The sequence below is a fragment of the Xenopus laevis genome, chromosome 3S (genome assembly GCF_017654675.1).
Source record: "Xenopus laevis strain J_2021 chromosome 3S, Xenopus_laevis_v10.1, whole genome shotgun sequence".
Lineage (NCBI taxonomy): Eukaryota > Metazoa > Chordata > Amphibia > Anura > Pipidae > Xenopus > Xenopus laevis.
This window is the reverse complement of record NC_054376.1, coordinates 7218446-7242500: the sequence shown is the minus strand read 5'-3', so window position 1 is coordinate 7242500 and position 24055 is coordinate 7218446. Positions and strand designations below refer to the sequence as shown.

The following is a 24055-nucleotide window of genomic DNA, read 5'->3' as shown; positions in this document are numbered from 1 at the left end:
CTTATTGGAAGCAGAACCAGCCTATTGGGTTTATTTAATGTTTACATGATTTTCTAGTAGACTTAGACACACCTGAAGATTCGGGGAGATTAATTGCCCGGCGACAAATTGCCTCTTCTTTGGGCGACTAATCTCCCCGAAGTTTGTCTCACGAGGAAACTTCGGGTGACCTCAGAAAATGAAGCGCTACGATTGCCATCCCACCGGCAATTTACATTCTAGCCAGCGAGAGGCAGTTTGGGGAGATTAGTCACCCAGAAGAAGAGGAGATTTGTCGCCGGGTGACTAATCTCCCCCAATCGGACTGTGTGTCTCTGCCCTTACAGCTGCTCTTCACACTCCTACCTACTGTTGTCTAGAGAACTTCTGGGGGATTTATGGTGTATTCAGCTTTAAGAGAATTCCGTGGACTTCTGTATGGAGCTGGTGTGTGTGATTATGGGTCTGTGTAACAAGGTTTTTGTGCTCTAGGTACCATTATTATGGCATAGCGGTGAAGGAGAGCTCCCAGTACTACGATGTAATGTATTCCAAGAAAGGAGCAGCTTGGGTCAACGACTCAGGGAAAAAAGAAGTCCCCAAGCAGACAGTAACATATTCACCACGATCCAAGCTCGGCACTTTACTGCCAGAGTTTCCAAATGTCAAAGATCTAAATCTGCCAAGCAGCCTTCCAAAAGAAAAGGTACCCACAATACAAATTAGTTCCCCAGTCCCTTGATTGCTTGATTGCCTCCAAGAACATCTAAAGAACATTGAGCTTCCAGCCATGTACCGTAGCTTTAACCGGCTCCTTCATTTCTGATTCTCCAGATTTCTACTTTTATTATGATGTATCGAACCCACTGCCAGAGGATACTGGACACTGTTATCCGAGCCAACTTTGATGAGGTACAGTGAGATTTTCTCTACTGTTCATTTTGTAGGCTAAAAGCTAAAAACAGTATAATAACTGCAATACGGGGGATCTTATAACTATGGTTTAGTCCTCCAAGATCCCTTTAAAAACAGTAAAAGCCCTTCTGTTCCTGCTGAACTGCAGCCATGGATAGAGGAACCACATTTCTGAGTAATTTATTACAATAAGGGCATTGGGAGCAAGAAGTTGGTTATTAAAGAGGTAGTTCACCTTTAAGATAACTTATGTTATAGAATAGCTATGGTTAAAGGGATACTGTCACAGGGGAAATGAATCAGTTAATAGAGCTGCTCCAGCAGACTTCTGCACTGAAATCTGTTTTTCAAAAGAGCAAACTAATTTTTTTTATATGTAATTTTGAAATTCGACATGGGCTAGACATATTGTAAGTTTCCCAGCTGCCCCCGGTCATGTGACTTGTGCTCTGATAAACTTCACTCGTTACTGCTGTACTGCAAGTTGGAACGATATCACCAGGCCCGGACTGACAATCTGTGGGTTTTGGCAAATGCCAGAGGGGCTGCTATAAGGTCTCATAGAAAGTCAGTATAAAGTGGGCTGGTGGTGGGCTGTTTGGGCCTCTGTGTGGGCTGATTGGGCCTCTGTATACCTGAAATGGCAGGGTCTATTTTAATTCTCAGTCCGGACCTGGATATCACCCCTCTACCTTATCCACCAAGCCGCCCATCAGCAGAACAATGGGAAGGTAACCAGATAACGGCTCCTTGGTAGATATAAAAACAGCACTTAAAGGGCAAGTAAACCTTTAAAATAAGTGAGCGTGTTATTCTAAGCCATTTTGTAATTTACATTCATTATTTATTTTCTTTTTATTCCAAGATATTAAGGGATACATGTGCTGTTAATATGATTTAATTTTGTTCCAACAGCGCCACCTGCTGGTCAGTTTCTGACCAGTCTGACCACCAAGTAGTCAAGGAAGTTGTCAGAAGAAAGAAAGAGGCTGCTCTGATGTTCTTCTGCTTAGGAAAGATTTGAGAAAGGTTTTTAATTGGTTTTCTAAGCAGAAGAACATCAGAGCAGTCTCTTTCTTTCTCCTGACAACTTCCTTGACTACTTGGTGGTCAGACTGGTCAGAAACTGACCAGCAGGTGGTGCTGTTGGAACAAAATTCATTCATATTAACAGCACATGTATCCCTTAATATCTTGGAATAAAAAGAAAATAAATAATACATGTAAATGACAGAAGTGCTTAAAATAGAACTCTCATCAATTTTACATTCACTTATTTTAAAGGTTTATTTATCCCTTAATAGTAAAAGTCCACACCCCACTGCGACTCCTATTGCATAACAGGGGATCATATGACAAAGGGTTCGGCTGGGGAAGATGGGGCCAGTAAAGAGTTGGACCATTAAACTTTTTTTAAATGGGAACCTAAACTGTGATATGAAGTATTTTACGGATTCAATCCATGCCTGTTCAACCTACAAATCCTTTAACACTCAACCAGTGAAAGTTATATCATAAATAATGGGACCATACCAACAATATTTGCCCTTGGTCCTGCCAGCATTAGAGACAGGCTTGGAAGACTCCTTCTTACCATTTCCCAATTGTGCCAAAACTCTAGATCAAAGGCCCCATTATCGTAATGTCTACCCTACCACCCTCACGACATCTCCATGCCTCATACATTGTACCTCCTTACTCAACTCACTGCTGTGATTGGACGAGAGGGAGCAGCCACAGTGCCATAGAGCGTGGGATTGGGTCAACGGGGCCCACCATGTTTTTCCTGGTATCCCACCTGCCCAGTCCTACCCTGATATAAAAACACAAAGCTGTTGGCAGGTCATGGAACTCACGCATGAGTCATGTCATGTGACAAAAGTGACATCACTATGCACCAGTTATAGGTAATGACATAATTAAGCTTCACTTTCCTTGTGTATTATTAATCAATATTTGAAGATTGGTACCAGTTGGTTTGATCTCCCAGTAGGGGTGTAATTGATGCTTCTCTTTAGGTTCAGAGTTTCCTACTGCACTTTTGGCAAGGAATGCCGCCCCATATGCTTCCTGTGTTGGGTTCATCCACCGTGGTAAATATTGTCGGGGTTTGTGACTCTATCCTCTACAAAGCAATCTCAGGAGTCTTGATGCCAACTGTGTTGCAAGCTCTGCCAGACAGGTTAGTACGTTTCTCCAGTATATAAATATATATAACTATGGGTTAGGCCTCCAAATCCTCTTAAAAACAGTAAAATGCCTTCTGTTCCTGCTTAACTGCAGCCATGGGTAGAGAAACCACATAGGAGAATAATATATTACAATAAGGGCATAGGGAGCAAGAAGTTAGTTATTAAGGGGTGGTTCACGTTTAAGATAACTTTTAGTATGTTATACAATAGCTATGGTTAAAGGGATACTGTCACTGGAAAAACGCATCAGTTAATAGAGCTGGTCAAGCAGAATTCTGCACTGAAATCCGTTTTTCAAAAGAGCAAACAGATTTTTTTAGATTTAATTTTGAAATCTGACATGGGGCTAGACATATTTTCAGTTTCCCATTTGCCCCCAGTCATGTGACTTGTGCTCTGATAAACTTTAATCACTTTTTACTGCTGTACTGCAAGTTGGAGTGATATCAACCCAGCAGCCCATCAGCAGAACAATGGAAAGGTAACCAGATAACCACTCCCTGCAGACCTGGATTTGTAGAAAGGCCACAAAGGTCTAGGGCTAGGGCTAGGGTTGCCATACCTCCCAACATTCTGGAAATTGAAAGAGGGGAAAAAACAATTTGGAATTTTTTTTTGACCACTCCTCTTTTTACGGCGACGCACTCCGGGCAACTAATCTCCCCGAATCGTAGTGTGTGGCTCTGCCCTTAAAGTTAAAGGTATTAATTTTGTGAGTTTTCAGCCTTTATTGGAACATATGAAGCCATATGATGGGCCTCCTTCTCATTCCAGCTTGACCCAAGTCATAAGGAAGTTCGCAAAACAACTGGACGAATGGTTAAAAGTCGCTCTCCACAATCTTCCAGAAAACTTGCGGAACATCAAATTTGAGCGTAGGTATTGATTTCATTTCATATGAATAATATTGTTACCTCTTCTTTTCTTTTTCAGCTAATAAAATGCAGCATCCAGGGTGCCATGTAACCGGCCCTTAGTTGTCCCCAGCCATAGAGAATTCCCATCAAACTGTCATTATTTCCATCATGGCCCAATATAAAAAAACCTCTTTATCTAATTAAAATTGACCCGGGCTGTCGTATTCTCTGATGGACCCCAGGAGACCCATTCCTCCTCATGTCATGTAAAAATACAGTTTCAGCAGCAGGGGGCACAAAGCAATATTCATTGTGTTATTCAGATATTTCAATGTAGAGCTTACACATTATTTCTATAGAGCAGTGATCCCCAACCAGTAGCTCGTGAGCAACATGCTGCTCTCCAACCTCTTGGATGTTGTTCCCAGTGACCTCAAAGCAGGAGCTTATTTTTGATTTCCAGGTTTGGAGGCAAATTTTGGTTGTATAAAAACCATCTGTACTGCCAAACAGAGCCTCTTGTAGGCTGCCAGTCCACATAGGGGCTACCAAATAATCAATCACAACCCTTTTGGTCATCTACAGGAACTTTTTCATGGTTGTGTTGCTCCTCAACTCTTTTTGCTTTTGAATGTGGCTCACGGGTAACGGGGACCCCTAGTATAGAGTATGAAGTACAACATACAGTACCCCCTAATAGCCAAGGGCTGCTAGAAAACACAGATATCGCTGTCATGTTGTCCTTCTGTTGCCATCTTGATATATTGTCAGTGTCGGACTGGGCCGGCGGGAAACCGGCCTAGATCCGCTTCTTAGTGGCACGATCCCACTTTGTCGGGGTCGCAGTGAAATAACAATTTTGCGTGTGCGCACTGATGTCACGCTGCGCCCATACTTACAAAGTCGGCACCGCGTGCGTAAGGACAAACACGGCGTTCCAGAGCGGCAAGGGGGGCCCTTAGGCAGTAGCCCCGGTGGGCCTCAAGCACCTCAGTCCGACCCTGTATATTGTCACCATCTTGCCTTGTTATCTAACTACTACCCCCCATGTTCCTTACCCGTCATCCCTACTATCACCTAAATCCTCTAAAGACAATTCTGATAAATGTAAATCAAGCATCATTCAGCCAGAATTGATTTATAATTTGCAGTATGGGCATTTTACAATGTAACCTACTGTAAACGACATCCTTATACGTGTGCGTCAGAATTAGGGTTGCCATCTTTGCCGGCAGCTAAATCTGAACAAACACTGTGGGGCATAATGATGTCAGAAGGGGCACAATGATGTCGTGCTTGGGACTAGGGGGAGCAGGGGAAAGGCAGCCTAGGAGTGCCTCATGTACAAATAGGGTTGCCACCCGGCCGATATTTCACCAGCCTAGCCGGTAAAACACCTGCCAAGTCCGGGGCTGGTATTACAAATTTACCGGCAATGTAGTTGCCGGTAAATTTGTTATACCCTTAAAAAAAAAAAAAGCCCTTGGCCTGCCCCCAATTTGCTCAGAACTTCCCTTTTTGTTTTCAGCCTTCTCGCGATTGCGTGTGTTGCTCCGCCCCTTTTTGCATCACTGTGTGTGGCTCCGCCCCATTTGCATTCCTGCCCCCCCACACCGGCTGGTAAAATTTTTTAGAAAAGGTGGCAACCCTATTTGCAAATCTGGCACTGGGGATTTATTATACAGAAATCTGTTTTCCAGAAAGCTCTGAAGTACAGCAATGCTAATTCAGAAAAAAAAAATATTATTTTTTTTTTTTTTGGTTTTGTGATAATTACCTGTACTTGATAATAACTAAGCTATGTTGGTCAAATCGGGGAAATTAGTCACCGCGTAAGAAGAGGAGATTTGTCTCCTGGCAACTAATCTCCCGAATCTGCCTGTGTGGCTGACCCTTAGGATGGAACTGCTTTCTGGGAAGCTGTTGTTTCTCCTACTCAATGTAACTGAAGGAGTCGCAGTGGGACCTGGATTTTTACTATTAAGTGCTGTTCTTATATCTACCAGAGAGCTTGTTACCTTCCCATTGTTCAGTTGTTAGGCTGTTGGGGGAAAAGGGAACTTGTAGTACAGCAGTAAAGAGTGACTGAAGTTTATCAGATTACAAGTCACATGACTGGGGGCACCTAGAAAACAATATATCTAGCCCCATGTCAGATTTCAAAATGAAATATAAAAAAAATCTGTTTGTTTTTGAAAAACGGATTTCAGTGCAGAATTCTGCTGGAGCAGTACTATTAACTGATGCATTTTTATTCCCTATAAATGATTTTATTTAGTGGCCAGATTATTGTCCAGTTTTCACAAGGTTGAAAACCAAACAGAAAGTTGAACCCGCGAACAGACCTTAGAAAAACCGAACTGTTCTCATTGAGAATCCAGCTCTTTGTTCAGCTCATGTGGTCGGAACTAGAGACATTCGGTGCAGATTTATCAAGGGTCGAATTTCGAAGTAATGGGAGTTTCTTTTGAACTCCCATAACTTCGAAATTCTAATTAAAAAAGACCAATTGACATTCATCAAAAAATCTGTTTTTATTTTGGCCAAATAGGTCCATTTCCGATTAGATTCGAATCATACGAATCAAAGTAATAGCACATTCGAATCGTACAAATCGAAGTTTTTCCCAAAAAAAACCTTTGATTTTTCAAACTCCACCAATTGACTCCAAATAGGTTCTAGGGGGTCCCCCATTGGCTAAAACAGCAATTTTGCAGGTTTTAGATGGCGAATGGTTGAAGTCGAAATTTTAAAGAGACAGTACGTGATAAATTTAGATATTTGAATTTTCTATTTTTTTTTCTTTTAAATTGAATTTGGACTATTCCCTAGTCCAAAAATTATTTTTTTTTATTTTTTTCAGCTGAAAAATATATCCCCATGTTCTCATTTTATTGTAACCTTTGTGTAAAGTCTTAATACGCTTTTGAGTCTAATTAAGCTGGAATATAATGTTTTTCTCCCATTATACTGGGATGCCATAGAATTAGGCTAAGGTACCGCACTTAAATAATCTGCATAAATGAGCGCATTGGTAAATATCAAATAGCTGCGCTCAGCGGGCCGGCCACTACCATTGAGTCGTGCTTTATAATTTTCTCTTTCAGAAGCCACTCAATCTATTGCACATTAATTAAGAAAAAAAAGGATTAATGATGAGGAGTAGGAGGCAGAGCCGCGTTGTACCTGTGGGTTTATCATAATTCTATCCGTTTTGTTTTTGAATTTGAAAGACAAGAAACCCCCCAAAGGATTTGGAATGAAACGTCATTTACTTGCTATAAGAAAAGGGTCCCAGCTGCAGCCTGCATTATAAAGCCACAATAAAGTCTACATTCACTTTGAGCTATTGATCAAAAGTCAATATATATTTGTGTGATTTATGCCCTTTGCCTCATTCTTATGTTTTTGCCATGATGCCGGGTTAGTATAAAGTTTGCTAAATTCTAACTAATAAAGTATCTTCTCATTTCTTCCTAGTGTCGAAAAGGTTCTCACAAATACTTAGAAGGCAAACGTCGTTGAACCATCTCTGTCAGGTAAATACTAGTTGGGCGTTAGATACGGGGTACCGTAAAACCTACCAAAAATAATAGAAAGGACTAAGATAATACCTGGAATTGCTGCTCATCATACTCTACCTCCCTAGATGTTCAGCAGCCCTATAACAATCATGATCCAGGCCTTGAATGTTGTACTGAACAGCTCCCCATCTTAGGTCTTGTTAGGCCATCTTTTGAGTGTCAGCGGCACTGCACATGCTCAGTGAGTGCTTTGGGCTGCTGTTGAGAAGCTGACCTTTGGGTTTGTCGGAAAACCATATAACATGATACTTTCAGTCTTTTTGGTAAACTATGTGGAGCATTGTAAATGACCCCTAAGGTGTAGCAACAGACAGTGTTGGACTGGCCCACCCGTATACCGGGAAAACTCATGGTGGGCCCAAGTGTTGGTGGGCCCTCTTGCTTCTAACCATTTAGCCTATTTCATGGTCATTCCCTATTTCTTTATGGGGAAAAAATGCTTAATAATGAAAGAATATAGTAAGTACAGGTAGTTCTAAAAGACAAGGAGCATAAAGAGGGATGAGTGAGGAGAGGAGCAATAGTAATAGTTTGGAAAGTTGGCCAATGATCTAAGGTTTTCTGGTGGTCCCCTGTCATCCCAGTCCAACACTGGCATCAGAAATAGACTCTTAAAACATTACCACCTATAAAACCTTTCCCAGCTTTAACCAAACCCGTCATTTAACCAACTGTCAGTAGTGATGAGCAGGCTGGCCCGATAACCTGCTGTTCCTGGGCCAACCTCGCTGCCCCATTTGCGGGTCGTGGGCGACCTTACGCCTCCGGCTTCCGGTTTTATAGGCTCGTGCCTGCCCATTTGTGGTGGGGCGGGTCTATGACAGGAAGGGGAAGCCAGTTGCAGGCGGACGTGGATTGGAGTTTATCTTGACCCATATATCACTCATATTTTAACTACAACCACAGTTTGTTGAACTGCAGCTGTCCACATCTCACCAATAGGTCGCACACTGTACTTGCCTCCATTCTCTAAGAATTAGGCCCAAGCCTCCCAGAATAAAAGAGAAAATACAACTCCTGAACCATGAATATTGGCACATAGTCAATCTGTTATTGCTTACGACTAAACCCGTTTATGTACTTACCTGAATTGCAGGCATCCAGGACTGTAATACACAGTGGAGATATTACGTTTCAGATGCTGGAGGACTGGAGAAATGTTGACCTGAATAGCATCAACAAGCAAAGTCTCTATACAATAGAAGACTCTAGAGAAGAACACAGGAAACTTATCATCCAATGTAAGAAGGAACCGCATTTTTATTTTAGTTCACTATTAAAGGTTCCACCTGAAAAACTGGAGGCTGTGACCAGTGGAAACTCTCTTAATGTTCCTTATTTAGGAGGGACAATTGGGTCTAATGGATTTGTAAAATGGTGGTGGGGTGCGTGCAGTTGAGTCTAATAGGTGTACTCTAGCGGTTGGATCTAAATGGGTGCAGTGTCGGACTGGGACACCAGGGGCCCACCCAAAAACCTTAGACCAGGGGCCCACCAAAGAACCATAGACCAGGGGCCCACTCTCAGTACTATTATCTTCTTCTCCTCACTCAACCTCTATCCTCCTAGTCTCTATTCTTTACATACTATAATCTATTATTCCATCTATTTAGCCTCTTTGTTCTCAAAGAAATATCTGCACCACGTATTACTGGTGAGATAATAAACCTATTGGTTTTACACTGGGATTTTTCTCTTTAAATGGGTTGTTTATGAATGGCCAAATGCTAAAAACTGGAAAAATTTTATTTTTTGCGATTTATTATATTATATAGGTTGTAAAAATGTCAAATCTGAAAATACTCCATCTTCAACCTGTCGAGGTCCTATCTGCAATTTGAAGATTTTATGGTCTGCGCTGGGTTTCATACGATAATCCCAACATTTTGGGCTTTTCTGTCAGAATAAATTCTGACTTTTTGGGTGTCAAATCTGAAAAATCCTGATTTTTCACAGGACAATCCGAAAAAGTTGTGGTTTTCGTGAGACAATCTAAAGTTTCGGTTTTCGTGCAACAATCCAAAAAAGTCGCGTTTTTTCCCGATCCAATTTTTCGTGTTTTTTTAATGATACATAAGGGTAAATCATTATGCAGGGGGGCGGAGCATTCTAGTTATGCCACTGGTTCTGTTTTTAGGCTGCTGGGGGGGTAAGGGAGGGGTGATAACACTCCAACTTGCAGTGCAGCAGTAAAGAGTGATTGAAGTTTATCAGAGCACAAGTCACATGACTGGAGGCACCTGGGAAACTGACATGTCAGATTTCAAAATGAAATATAAAAACATCAATTTGCTCTTTTGAAAAACGGATTTCAGTGCAGAAGTCTGCTGGAGCAGCACTATTAACTGATGTTTTGCTGTGACAGTATCCCTTTAGGAGATTCCCTCATTTATTATATCTACTGTAGCTATGTCTGATATCTATCCTCTATCTATGTTGAGGTTAAACTGATGATTTCTAAATTTCCATTTGTAGTATATCAGGAGTTTGACCATTTGCTAGAGGAGCAGTCTCCAATCGAATCTTACATTGACTGGCTGGATTCCATGGTGGACCGGTGTGTAGTAAAAGTGAGTTCACAGACATTTAGTCACTTACTAAGAAATGTACAAGATAATCAGATACAGTAATGATAACGATTAGAGTTGATTATACTTTATTTATGAATGATTCTGTGTAACAAGCTGTCCCAAGAGAGATTCATCCCAGCTTTTTGCCTTACGGCACCTTAACATACAGTAGAATTTGGGGATTCTTTTATATTATTATTAACCCACTGTTCTTTATTATTGTAGGTAGCCTCAAAAAAGCAAGGGTCGCTGAAGAAAGTAGCCCAGCAATTCCTTTTAATCTGGTCGTGCTTTTGTACAAGAGTCATTCGGGATATGACGTTGCACAGCGCGCCGAGCTTTGGTAAGTTTGGATAAGGCGACACAGGGAGGCACATTTATCAAGGGTCGAATTTCGAATTCATGTGAGTTTTTTAAAACTCCCACAAATTCGAAAATGTATTTATAATTTAAAATTTTCTCAAGAATTCGGGAGGATTAAATCGACCCGAAAACTCGAATCAAATTTGATTCCAATTAGAAAAACTCGATTCCATTAAAAAAACTCGATTCAAATACAAAAAAACTTGATTTGAATATAAAAAAACTCGATTTGAATTAAAAAAACTCGATTCAAATTAAAAAAAACTCGATTCGAGTTGTCAAAAAAAAAAAAAAACCTTGATTCGGAGAAAAAAACTTGAATGTCAGGAAGGCTGCAAACATCACCAAACTGATCCCTGGACGTCTCCCATTGATTTATATAGTATTTCGGCAGGTTTAAGTGGCGAATAGTCGAATTTTGGTTCTTAAGAGTATGATAAATCTGGAGATTCAAATTAAAATTCGTTTAGCAAATTCACAATTTGAAGAGTTTGAGAGTTGTGATCATAAAGCTGCCCCTTATGGTGAAATAGACCACAAACGTCATATAATGCTTTATATAAGGCTTGACCTCCACCCTGACCATACATTGACCGTAGCCCCCTGAAAATAGAAAAGTGAGAAAGAATAAGAATTTGAGAGACTTGGAATAGGGGAGGCAGGTTGTCATCTTCCCAAATGTGTTTTTGCAATGGGGCCCAGTTCACAGGTTTCTGTCATTGTCGTATATGTGTAACGTAAGAATATACTTTATAAAGTAATCGGCTGCTTCAGTGAAACTGCACTATTGGATGCCAAGCAGCCTCAGTTTTGTGGATGGACAGCCAATAGGAGCACGGACTTGACAGGGAACTTCATTCATTTACTATTGTTAAGGCAGCGCTGCGATTGGCAAACGCATCCTGCTGCTCCAGGGTCAGACTGGGGGGCTGGGGCCCACCAGGGCTTCTATCTCATAGGCCTCCAGCCGCAACCCCTTTTACCCCACAGCTCCTCCCACACACACATGTGCGTACATTTTTTTTTTCTTTTCCAGCAACCAGGGCCGGAGGTTGGGGCAGCAAGGGCTCGTAGCAGGTCTGGGCCAGTGGGGCCCACAATAGCCAGGGCTAGGGTTGCCACCTTTTCATAAAATTTCCACCAGCCGGTGGTGGGGAGCGGGAACAAAAGGTGTGGGCCGTGATGTAAAAGGGGTGGGTCATGATGTAAAAGGGGCAGGCCATGGTGTAAAAGGGGCAGTGGCGGAACTACCGGGGGAGCAGGGGGTGCGAGCGGGCCAGGGCCGCACCCCCTCAGGGCCCCCCGGCAATCCGCGCCGATGTTCGGCGCATATTCCTGGCAAGTAACGGGTGTACGGAGGGGGGCGGGGGCCCGGCTGCGCGTCCTGCGCCAGGGCCCGCCCCCTCTAGTTACGCTTCTGAAAAGGGGCGGTTCATTATGTAAAGGTGGGTGGAGCCACGGTACGCAATGGTCAGAAGGCGAAGTTAAGGTAAGGTTTGAGCGGATTTGGGACAGGCCAAGGGCTTTTGTTAGGGGTATTACAAATTTACTCGCAGCTACATTGCCGGTAAAATTGTAATACGGGCCCGAGCCTTGGCTGGTGTTTTACCAGCTAGGCCAGTAAAATACCGGCCGGGTGCAGGGGCGCTCCACTAATAAAGGGAAGTTGAGACACTCACCTCAGGTGGCAGCGCCCCCCTGGTTGCCAGGGGCGGCAAAAATGGCGTTCCAAGTAACTAAGAGCCAAATTTCCGTTTTTCAACCCAGAAATTCGGCTCTTCTAGTGCAGAGAGCGCACTAGCGACGTGGACCGACCCCGACCCCCTCCGGCGCTGAAAAGGTGAGTGCCGTGCGGGCGGCAAAAGGAAGGCCACCTCAGGCAGGAAAGTGCCCAGGATTGCCCCTGGCAACCCTAGCCGGGGCACTCCATATGGAGGAAATCTGGCCAGAACATTGAAGTGAATGACATGGCAATCTGCCAATTGGTAATTGCACCCACCCGGCCCCCGGCATCACCCACCCCCGGCATCACCCGGCCCTTGCCCGTTTTCCCCAAAGAAAAAAGATGGCAACACTACCCTCCAGGTTTTTTACGGGTGTCCCACCGGCCCAGTCCGACCCTGTGCTGTTCCTCTAGGGGTCGCCCAGCCCTCATTTCTACACACAGAAAGAGACGGCCCTGGCAACTCACACGAATTACAATTTCTTTTTGACTTTATTTTCTCTTGGCTTTTAGGGTCGTTTCACCTAATTCACCTAATGTTTGATGACTACGTCCTTTACCTGCTGGAGTCGTTACACTGCCAAGAGAGAGCCAATGAACTCATGAGGGCCATGAAGGGAGAGGCGCAGGGGGGTAAGATTCTAGTTCTTTACCTGCAGTTTAATTATTAGGCACGTTTTGTACAATAATTGGATTATTCATTGCTTTGATGTATCACATTCCGTATATAAGACAAGCCCCTGGTTTTATTTTTACCTGTGTTATAATAATGACTTTATTTTATATAATTCTACATTGTCTCCTGAAATCTGTAAATCAAGTTTGGGCAGAGAGCTGGAGAAAATATATATTTTAACCTGTATTAGGAAAATGTTTGCCTTTTTTTTTTTTAACAGAAATTAGAGAAGAAATAGTACTGGGGGAACCTGCAATTTCCACACCTTCACCAGTTCCATTTTCACCGGCCGCTTCTTCTTCCTCAGTCGAAATTCCATCTGCAAGTTCACCTGTCAGCAACCAGTCCCCAGAAACTGGAGTGGCAGCCACAACAGGTAACGTACAACCAAGAGATATGATCTGTACACTTAAATGGTGGTTCACCTCTAAATTAACTTTTAGCATGTTATAGAAGGGCCGATTATAAGCAACTTTTCAATTGGTCTTCATTATTTATTTCTTACAGTTTTTAAATTATTTGCCTTCCTCTTCTGACTTTTCATCTTTCAAATAGAGGTCACTGACCCCATCTAACTACAAATGTATACATTACATATACATAATTTTATGGCCACAGAACAACCCCTCAGTGACTTCTAATATCCTTATCATTTACAGTAGGGGGTACATTATCCCTTATAATACATGAGTGATACTCAGAGTTCCCTGTAAAACTCAGCCTGCAGCCTTGTGCCTTTATATGGTCACAGACTAACCCATCAGTGACTTCTAATATCCTTATCATTTACAGTAGGGGGTACATTATCCCTTATAATACATGAGTGATACTCAGAGTTCCCTGTAAAACTCAGCCTGCAGCCTTGTGCCTTTATATGGTCACAGAACAACCCCTCAGTGACTTCTAATATCCTTATCATTTACAGTAGGGGGTACATTATCCCTTATAATACATGAGTGATACTCAGAGTTCCCTGTAAAACTCAGCCTGCAGCCTTGTGCCTTTATATGGTCGCAGAACAACCCCTCAGTGACTTCTAATATCCTTATCATTTACAACTTTTCAATTGGCCTTAATTTTTTTCTTTTTATATATAGTTTTTTTAATTATGTGCCCTCTTCTGATTCATTCTAGCCTTCCAATGGGGGAGGGGGTCACTAACTAGGCTACACATTTATTGTCATTTCTTCTTTTTTATTACTAATCTTTCTATTCAGGCATCTCCTATTCAAATTCCAGACTCTTATTCAAATCAGCGTATGGTTGCTAGGGTAATTTATATCCTAGCAACCAGATTGCAGAGATGACAAACTGGAGAGCTGCTAAATAACTCAAAAACCACAAATAAAAAAAATGAAAACCAATTGTCTCAGAATATCACTCTCTACATCATACTAAAAGTTATTTTTAAGGTGAACAACCCATTTAAAGGGTATATAAACCTTCTATATAACAGTCCAAGCTGAACTACACATACAAGGGGATTCTGCTTCCTCCTATCCAGCAGGCAGTCATTTTGTTCTGCTTTAGTATTTACTGGGGTGCTTTTTTTATTACACAGGAGTTAAATTACTCCTTGGAATTTGTGGTTTAAACCCCTGAGGGATTTTCCCTTTGAGTAAATGATAATGTTTTATATTCCAGTGATGTCTTTATTGCCCCGTGAGCAGTTTATGGGCCAGGCTAATGCCTTTCTTGTCAGTGGCCGGCCCAGGAGATAATGGTCGCTCATTGTTGGGTATATTACACATGCACACGTTTTCTTTTCAGTTTATCCGTGTTCTTGGGATCCAAGGAATCCTGCACTTTATTGCTTTACAGTCCCTCTGATATTCTCACTCTGGGTAGCATTTGCCCCTTCCGTAGAGTTTATTACTGTATGATAATATAAAATAATTATTAGCAAAACTGGGAAAAAATTACTGCCAGTTGGAGGTGATGGAATTACTAGAGGTAACTCTAGTAACAGGGTTCCCTTAAAGGATAAGTAAACCTTTAAAACAAGTGAATGTAAAATTGATGAGAGTGCTATTCTAAGCACTTTTGTCATTTACATTTATTATTTATTTTCTTTTTCTTCCAAGATATTTAGGGATACATGTGCTGTTAATATGAATGAATTTTGTTCCAACAGCGCCACCTGCTGGTCAGTTTCTGACCAGTCTGACCACCAAGTAGTCAAGAGAAAGAAAGAGGCTGCTCTTATTTTAAACGTTGACACAATTGAGTTGAATAATGAATTAACAGTGGGAGGGAGAGGAATGTTTAATGCTTTTCAAATATTTGATATAAAATACACAATTTGAGCTATAGGCCTTAAAGGAGAAACAAACCCTTAACAAAAAAAAACCCTACCCAGGGGCTTGTGTTGCTCCCCAACTCTTTTTGTATTTCAATGTTGCTCAGAGGTAAAAAAAAATATTGGGGATCCTCCTATGAGAGGATCTCCTGGTGGGTCCAAACCATAATAACCCAGGTTCTCTGCTGGGCTATAGGAGGCTCAGTCCAACACTGTCAATCTTCAAGTATTTTTAATGGCTAAAACTCTTTGCTTTGTCCCATCACTGAGTTTCATTGCTATCTGATTGCCCAGTTGGGATGAGCTGTTAATATTTGTTCTGATCCCTTCCAGTAGCAAAGCTGTCATGTACACCCGTGCAGACTGATGTTGTGCTCTAAGGGGCTGTTTGCATTCTCTTTAGGTGGCGTCTATAGAAATGCTAATTGCTTATTGCATCCATTGTTGGAGAGTTTTTTTATGTTTCTTCCTGGTGCATCTACATAAGTAAATACTAATGTTGTAGTCTAGGTGGGTGGTCCCAAACCTGAAATCTAAATCAACCTCTAGTGTAAGAGACAGGGGTATTGAAGGAGGTTTGGAACCATATAAAGGCACAAGGCTGCAGGCTGAGTTATACAGGGAACGCTGAGTATCACTCATGTATTATAAGGGATAATGTACCCCCTACTGTAAATGAAAAGGATATTAGAAGTCACTGAGGGGTTGTTCTGTGACCATATAAAGACACAAGGCTGCAGTCTGAGTTATACAGGGAACTCTGAGTATCACTCATGTATTATAAGAGATAATGTACCCCCTACTGTAAATGATAAGGATATTAGAAGTCACTGAGGGGTTGTTCTGTGACCATATAAAGACACAAGGCTGCAGGTCTGAGTTATACAGGGAACTCTGAGTATCACTCATGTATTATAAGGATAATGTACCCCCTACTGTAAATGATAAGGATATTAGAAGTCACTGAGGGGTTGTTCTGTGACCATATAAAGACACAAGGCTGCAGGCTGAGTTATACAGGGAAACTCTGAGTATCACTCATGTATTATAAGGGATAATGTACCCCCTACTGTAAATGATAAGGATATTAGAAGTCACTGAGGGGTTGTTCTGTGACCATATAAAGGCACAAGGCTGCAAGCTGAGTTATACAGGGAACTCCGAGTATCACTCATGTATTATAAGGATAATGTACCCCCTACTGTAAATGATAAGGATATTAAGAAGTCACTGAGGGTTGTTCTGTGACCATATAAAGGCACAAGGCTGCAGGCTGAGTTATACAGGGAACTCTGAGTATCACTCATGTATTATAAGGGATAATGTACCCCTACTGTAAATGATAAGGATATTAGAAGTCACTGAGGGGTTGTTCTGTGACCATATAAAGGCACAAGGCTGCAGGCTGAGTTATACAGGGAACTCCGAGTATCACTCATGTATTATAAGGGATAATGTACCCCCTACTGTAAATGATAAGGATATTAGAAGTCACTGAGGGGTTGTTCTGTGACCATATAAAGGCACAAGGCTGCAGGCTGAGTTATACAGGGAACTCTGAGTATCACTCATGTATTATAAGGGCTAATGTACCCCCTACTGTAAATGATAAGGATATTAGAAGTCACTGAGGGGTTGTTCTGTGACCATATAAAGGCACAAGGCTGCAGGCTGAGTTATACAGGGAACTCTGAGTATCACTCATGTATTATAAGGGATAATGTACCCCCTACTGTAAATGATAAGGATATTAGAAGTCACTGAGGGGTTGTTCTGTGACCATATAAAGACACAAGGCTGCAGTCTGAGTTATACAGGGAACTCTGAGTATCACTCATGTATTATAAGGGATAATGTACCCCCTACTGTAAATGATAAGGATATTAGAAGTCACTGAGGGGTTGTTCTGTGACCATATAAAGACACAAGGCTGAAAGCCAAATGTAGGCAGGTAACTGTTCTTATAAACACTTATTTAAGGATATTATAAATAAGTAGGATTAGTATGCTAAGTGAGATTTTTATATATTATTTCAAAACAAGTCATTTTACTGAAGGTTTAAGTAACTGGTAAAAAATGTTTCTGAGCCCCCTCCCCCTCCCTATAGTTGAACATGCTTTAAACCATGTCTGTGAATATAGATATCTTGGTGACTCCAGCTCAGAGATTGACTGTGTATTTACATTCTGCTTTAGGTACAACACCATCATACACATGGTCTCTAACTTACACTGTCACTACAGCTGCTAATGGACCTGGAGAAAACGGTCAGCAAGTCCCGAGGAGTCCGCACATGACCCCATCAGTCCCACACAGAATACCTGTATATCCACACAGAGAAGATGGGTAAGTTACTTACATTGACATACCCTGGATTCAGTTCCCTGGACGTCAGTAGCTTTTACTATGGGCATGTGCCAACTGGCCAGGCTTCTTAAAAACACATCCAGCAGCATTACATATTCCCCTTATACAATATCATTTAAATGGACATTCTGACACTATGTTATTGTTATAGATACACGGGAAGCTATAACTATGGGACTTACAGTAACCAAGGACACCACCCAATAGCATCTCCGTATACATCATTACCGCTGGAGTCTGGCCTCTCTGGACCTCTACATTACACTGCCTATCACAGAAGCAGCTCCCAGGTGGGTATTGTTTCATGTAGACCTGGTTACTTACTGGATATTGATGAATTATATATATATTATATGTATAATGCTCCTGCCTCTGATTGCAGGGACAAACAATAAGGATCTAGGGGACACAGAATTGGCAGGATTCTTATGAGAGGACCCTCTTGTATTTATTGGGGAGCTTGCCGGGGAGAGCTGGGGAAACATTTTTAAGGAAATAATAACACCTCTATAAGGGACAAGTGAAGTAGTTCAGGCTCATCTTGTCTATTATTCATCCGCTTTGCGGCCAATCAGTGATCACTATGCATTTGGCTGATTCATGTGAATGCAGCATTGCCAAATGCAGGCAGCAATGTATTTTTGGGGGGCGGGTGCAGGTCTTTGTGTTCAAAAACTGCGCCCAGAAATCTGAGGTATAAATAGGGTTTAACATAGAGTAGGCAGAAGAGGAACGTACATAGGGAATAACGATGGGGTGGCATTCGGAATATCTACAGTGGGTGGGAGAGAGTAGGCCCGGATTTCCTAATTTAGCGCCCCTAAGCCGCGTGCACCCCCTCCAGGCGCCAGAGCGCACACGCATGCAGCACCTCCCCAGGGCTCCCTAGAATGCTGCTGGGTTACGTGCCACCCCTGAGATTTTGCCACCCTAGGCCCAGGCCACAAATCCGGGCCAGGGAAAGAGCAGTGGTCAAGAGCCTTGGGGTGCGAGGGGGGTTCAGGAGAAAGAGATGCCAGTTGGAGGGGAGTGATTTGGGGGGTGGGGTTGAACCATAACAGGACCCAGTGGTGTAACTATTGTACATAGTAACATAGTAAGTTAAGTTGAAAATAGACACATGTCCATCAAGTTCAACCTTTTAACTCTGCCTAACTGCCAGTTGATCCAGAGGAAGGCAAAAAAAAGCCCCATTTGAAGCCTCTCCAATTTGCCACAGAGGGAGAAAAAATGTATTTCTGACTCCCAAGATGCAATGGGACCAGTCCCTGGATCAACTTGTACTATGAGCTATCTCCCATATCCCTGTATTCCCTCACTTGCTAAACACCATCCAACCCCTTCTTATACCTATCTAATGTATCAGCCTGTACCACTGATTCACTTCCCAGCTCTCCCTGTAACACCCCTTTCCCTCCTCTAATCTCATTGGCTCCCTCCTGTCTGCTGGGAGGAGCTACTGGTGAATAAAGCATCCGACCCTTCCTTATACCTATCTAATGTATCAGCCTGTACCACTGATTCACTTCCCAGCTCTCCCTGTAACACCCCTTTCCCTCCTCTAATCTCATTGGCTCCCTCCTGTCTGCTGGGAGGAGCTACTGGTGAATAAAGCATCCGACCCTTCCTTATACCTATCTAATGTATCAGCCTGTACCACTGATTCAGGGAGACAATTCCACATCTTCACAGCTCTCACTGTAACAAACCCCTTCCCATATTTAGGCGGAACCTCTTTTCTTCTAATCGGAATGGGTGACCTTGTGTCTGCTGGAAAGACCTACTGGTAAATAAAGCATTAGAGAGATTATTATATGATCCCCTTATAAATTTATACATAGTTATCATATCACTACTCAAGCGCCTCTTCTCCAGAGTGAACATCCCCAATTTGGCCAGTCTTTCCTCATAGCTAAGATTTTCCCTTTACCAGCTTAGTTGCTCTTCTCTGTACCCTCTCTAATACAATAATGTCCTGTTTGAGCGCTGGAGACCAAAACTGTACGACATATAGAGGAAGAAGACCCAGCAGTCCAAGGGGGACCTGGACCCGGACAAGGGATCCCCAACCTTTTTAACCCATGAGCAACATTCAGAAGTAAAAGCGGTTGGGGAGCAACACAAGCATAATAAATGTTCTTGGGGTGCTGTGATTGGCTATTGATAGCCCTTATGTGGATTGTCAACCTACATTGAGGCTCTGTTTGGCAGTACACCTGATTTTATGAAACCAAAACTTGCCTCCAAGCCTGGAATTCAAAAATCAGCTCCTGCTTTGAGGCCACTGGGAGCAACATCCAAGGAGTTGGAGAGCAATATGTTGCTCACAGGCTACTGGTTGGGGATCACTGGTGTATAGCTAACAAGAACTTCCCCCCAACTGCTCTCTTACCTGTGGTTGGGGAAGAGGGGCTCAAGTTGGCAAGGAGTGGGCAGAGGTGGGGCAGGAGGGTTGTGAGGATGAGGATCGGAGTGTGCTTTATAGCAGGGGAGCCCCAGTGCACTCTAGTTACGGCACTGGTTGAACCCGGTGCATGACTCCTGTGTTGGCCTGGCTCTGGTGGAAAAACATGGCTGACTCTGCCCATTTTTTGCCCTTTATCTTAAATGATCTTTTATTAGACATCAGACATCGCCTCAGACTTCCATTACTGTTATAATAGAACTTCTCTTAACATTCCTTAATGTTATGCTTGGGGTAAATTGTTTACGATATATTCATCATCCTCCCACATCAGTCAGTGACAACTACAGTAAAATATTATACCACGTATTTATGGGCGACTCCTCGAAAAACATTTTTTGGAAAAAAAACAAAACTAAAACCGTTGAAGCAAAAGAGTTTAACATATTTCATATGGAATAAACGAAACTAGACGTTAGTTGACCCAGAATATGGTAATTTCCTGTTAAGTATCCCCACAACAAATAGCCCCTTTATGCCTCGGAAAGATTACAGGGGGCCGGTGGTTTTTGAGTCCAAGCGATTGAGAAGTCTCCACTAAACCGGATGCCGGGTGTGAAAGGTGAATGAAAGAAGCAACAAGTTTCATCTGTGCAGATGGCGAAGGCTGGAAATTGTAACAAGGGCTGAATAGAAAAGTTGCCGGGGAGAGTGATCAGGCACATGCCAAGGGACTCGTTTCAAAACATTGGCCCCTTCATTGTAATAGTCCAAAATAATGACTCATTGTCAATTAGCTGACCCAGGATGGTAACATTTTCCATGTTTTCAGTCAAAATACAAAACGCCGCACAATAGAACATCCTAACGAGCTGTAATATTTATAGACTTTTGCTCTCCCCGTAAACTTTCGAAGATGCAGCTGCAAGCGGGGAGCTGGAAAAAAAAACAACATCTGAGTTTGCTCCCTTTTTAATCATATTTCCTGCTGGTCAATATTAGAGCCAATGGAAACCTCTGGAAATGATCATTTCTAAAAAGGATAAGTAAACCTTTAAAATAAGTGAATGTAAAATTGATGAGAGTGCTATTCTAAGCACTTTTTTCATTTACATTCATTCATTATTTTCTTTTTATTCCAAGATATTAAGGGATACATGTGCTGTTAATATGAATGAATTTTGTTCCAACAGCGCCACCTGCTGGTCAGTTTCTGACCAGTCTGACCACCAAGTAGTCAAGGAAGTTGTCGGGAGAAAGAAAGAGGCTGCGCTGATGTTCTTCTGCTTAGGAAAACAATTAGAAACATTTCTCAAATCTTTCCTAAGCAGAAGAACATCAGAGCAGCCTCTTTCTTTCTCCTGACAACTTCCTTGACTACTTGGTGGTCAGACTGGTCAGAAATGACCAGCAGGTGGCGCTGTTGGAACAAAATTCATTCATATTAACAGCACATGTATCCCTTAATATCTTGGAATAAAAAAAAAGAAAATCAATAATGAATGTTTTGAATTATTTGATCCCAAGTATGGGATCTGTTGTGTGGAATCCTGTTATCTAGAAAGCTCAGAATTAAGGGAAGGCAGGCTCCCATAGACTTAATTTTAATCAAATAATTCACATTTATAAAACTGATTTCCTTCTTCTCTGTAATAATAAAACAGTAGCTTGTACTTGAACTAAGATATCATTAGTCTTTATTGGAGGCAAAACAATGTTTAAAGGATTTTTAGCAGACTTTAAGTGGGTTATTTATTAAAGTACGAATGGCAAAAACTCGAAAAATTTGTTTTTTTACTATAAAATCCGAATCTTTAGAGCGAAAAAAACTAGAATTTTTCGGGGTTTATAATACCCTGAGGATGAAAGAAGTCAGAATCCGAAAATCCTTCATCTGAGACCTGCCGAGGTTGATTATAAGTCAATGGGAGATGTCCTAAAGATATCCTGATCTGCGCTTGGGTTTCGTGTAATAATCCGAAGATTTCGTGGTTTTCGGGAAAAAATCTGATTTTCTTGGGCGGAAAATATGAAAAATTTGTATGATTTGAATTTTCTGATGATTTTCACGATTTGGTCAAGTTTTTACCCTTTTTAGAGAAAATTAATTCATAAATAAGGGAAAATAACCCGTCGGGAGTATATTTTAGAAAATAATGAAATTAATTCGGAGGATTTTGATAATTAACCCCCTAAGTTTGGAGATACCTTGAAGCCTGCCAAAGCCACAACATAAGAATTTTTCGGGCAGTGGAATTTATTTTTCACAGCTTGTGTCCAGAGGGTGGTGGGCGCTAGTAACATAGTAAGTTAGGCTGAAAAAAGACACACGTCCATCAAGTTCAACCTTCTAACTCTATTTAACCTGCCTAACTGCCAGTTGATCCAGAGGAAGGCAATAAAAACCCTCTGGAGGGGACTTACTCGTACTCCTGACTCAGGCTTTTATTAATTTTCTAATTAGCCAGGCTCCAGATGTTTTAATGGTTTTTAAACATTCACCTTCATTAATTTATCTGTGCTTTTGTGTATTTTATCTCAGTACCCATTTAACAGCCAAACGCGAATGGAGCCCTGCCTTATGAGTGGTGCAACAAGACTCCTTCCCAGCCAGGTGGCACCCCATTGGCCAGATGTTGCCTCAACCAACTCCTGTTTCACCAGCCCCAGATATTCAAACGCAAGTGAGATGTACACGTCGCTGGCACCACGGATAAACTCTGACTATGAACACATGCAGCATTTCCCAGGCGTCGCCTACATTAACGGGGAGGCCAGCGCGGGATGGGCAAAATGAAGACGGTGCCGGTGAACTTTGTCAATACTGAAGTCTTTTTTTTTTCTTGAACTACGAAAATACGTTTTTGTACAGAGAAACTTGGCAATGCCACTGTAGAAAAAGAGATTTTATTGCTTATGTAGAGCACTATATGGGCCAGGCTGTGCCTTTTCTAAGTTAAAGGATAAGTAAACCTTTAAAATAAGTGAATGTAAAATTGATGAGTGTTATTCTAAGCCCTTTTGTCATTTACATTCATTATTTATTTTCTTTTTATTCCAAGATATTAAGGGATACATGTGCTGTTAATATGAATAAATTTAGTTCCAACAGCGCCACCTGCTGGTCAGTTTCTGACCAGTCTGACCACCAAGTAGTCAAGGAAGTTGTCAGGAGAAAGAAAGAGGCTGCTCTGATGTTCTTCTGCTTAGGAAAGATTTGAGAAAGGTTTCTAATTGATTTCCTAAGCAGAAGAACATCAGAGCAGCCTCTTTCTTTCTCCTGACAACTTCCTTGACTACTTGGTGGTCAGACTGGTCAGAAACTGACCAGCAGGTGGCGCTGTTGGAACTATATACTATAGTTTATATAAACAAGCTGCTGTGTAGCCATGGGGGCAGCCATTCACACACAGGATACACAGTAGATAACAGATGAGTACTACTATAGTTTATATAAACAAGCTGCTCTGTATCCATGGGGACAGCCATTCAAGCACAGGATACACAGTAGATAACAGATAAGTACTACTATAGTTTATATAAACAAGCTGCTCTGTATCCATGGGGACAGCCATTCAAGCACAGGATACACAGTAGATAACAGATAAGTACTACTATAGTTTATATAAACAAGCTGCTCTGTATCCATGGGGACAGCCATTCAAGCACAGGATACACAGTAGATAACAGATAAGTACTACTATAGTTTATATAAACAAGCTGCTGTGTAGCCATGGGGGCAGCCATTCACACACAGGATACACAGTAGATAACAGATAAGTACTACTATAGTTTATATAAACAAGCTGCTCTGTATCCATGGGGACAGCCATTCAAGCACAGGATACACAGTAGATAACAGATAAGTACTACTATAGTTTATATAAACAAGCTGCTCTGTATCCATGGGGACAGCCATTCAAGCACAGGATACACAGTAGATAACAGATAAGTACTACTATAGTTTATATAAACAAGCTGCTCTGTATCCATGGGGACAGCCATTCAAGCACAGGATACACAGTAGATAACAGATAAGTACTACTATAGTTTATATAAACAAGCTGCTGTGTAGCCATGGGGGCAGCCATTCAAGCACAGGATACACAGTAGATAACAGATAAG

The 24055-nt window shown here is 41.8% G+C and overlaps 1 protein-coding gene across 2 annotated transcripts in view; it reads left to right on the top strand.

Moving 5' to 3' along the window:
- rfx4.S (regulatory factor X4 S homeolog) overlaps positions 1-23008 on the top strand; it is a 59511-nt gene extending 36503 nt beyond the window's left edge. Inside the window, exons 6-18 of one of the 2 annotated variants that reach the window (XM_018254855.2) lie at positions 472-685; positions 814-891; positions 2913-3076; positions 3861-3961; positions 7424-7482; positions 8624-8768; positions 10003-10097; positions 10323-10440; positions 12697-12816; positions 13080-13235; positions 17403-17505; positions 17678-17816; positions 22473-23008. In XM_018254855.2, the coding sequence (XP_018110344.1) occupies positions 472-685; positions 814-891; positions 2913-3076; positions 3861-3961; positions 7424-7482; positions 8624-8768; positions 10003-10097; positions 10323-10440; positions 12697-12816; positions 13080-13235; positions 17403-17505; positions 17678-17816; positions 22473-22727 (1747 nt within the window). In that variant the 3' untranslated portion in view covers positions 22728-23008. Of the gene's footprint in view, positions 1-471; positions 686-813; positions 892-2912; positions 3077-3860; positions 3962-7423; positions 7483-8623; positions 8769-10002; positions 10098-10322; positions 10441-12696; positions 12817-13079; positions 13236-17354; positions 17506-17677; positions 17817-22472 lie in introns of both variants that reach the window. The other variant, XM_018254854.2, reaches the window with a different exon arrangement.
- Positions 23009-24055: the final 1047 nt, after the last annotated feature.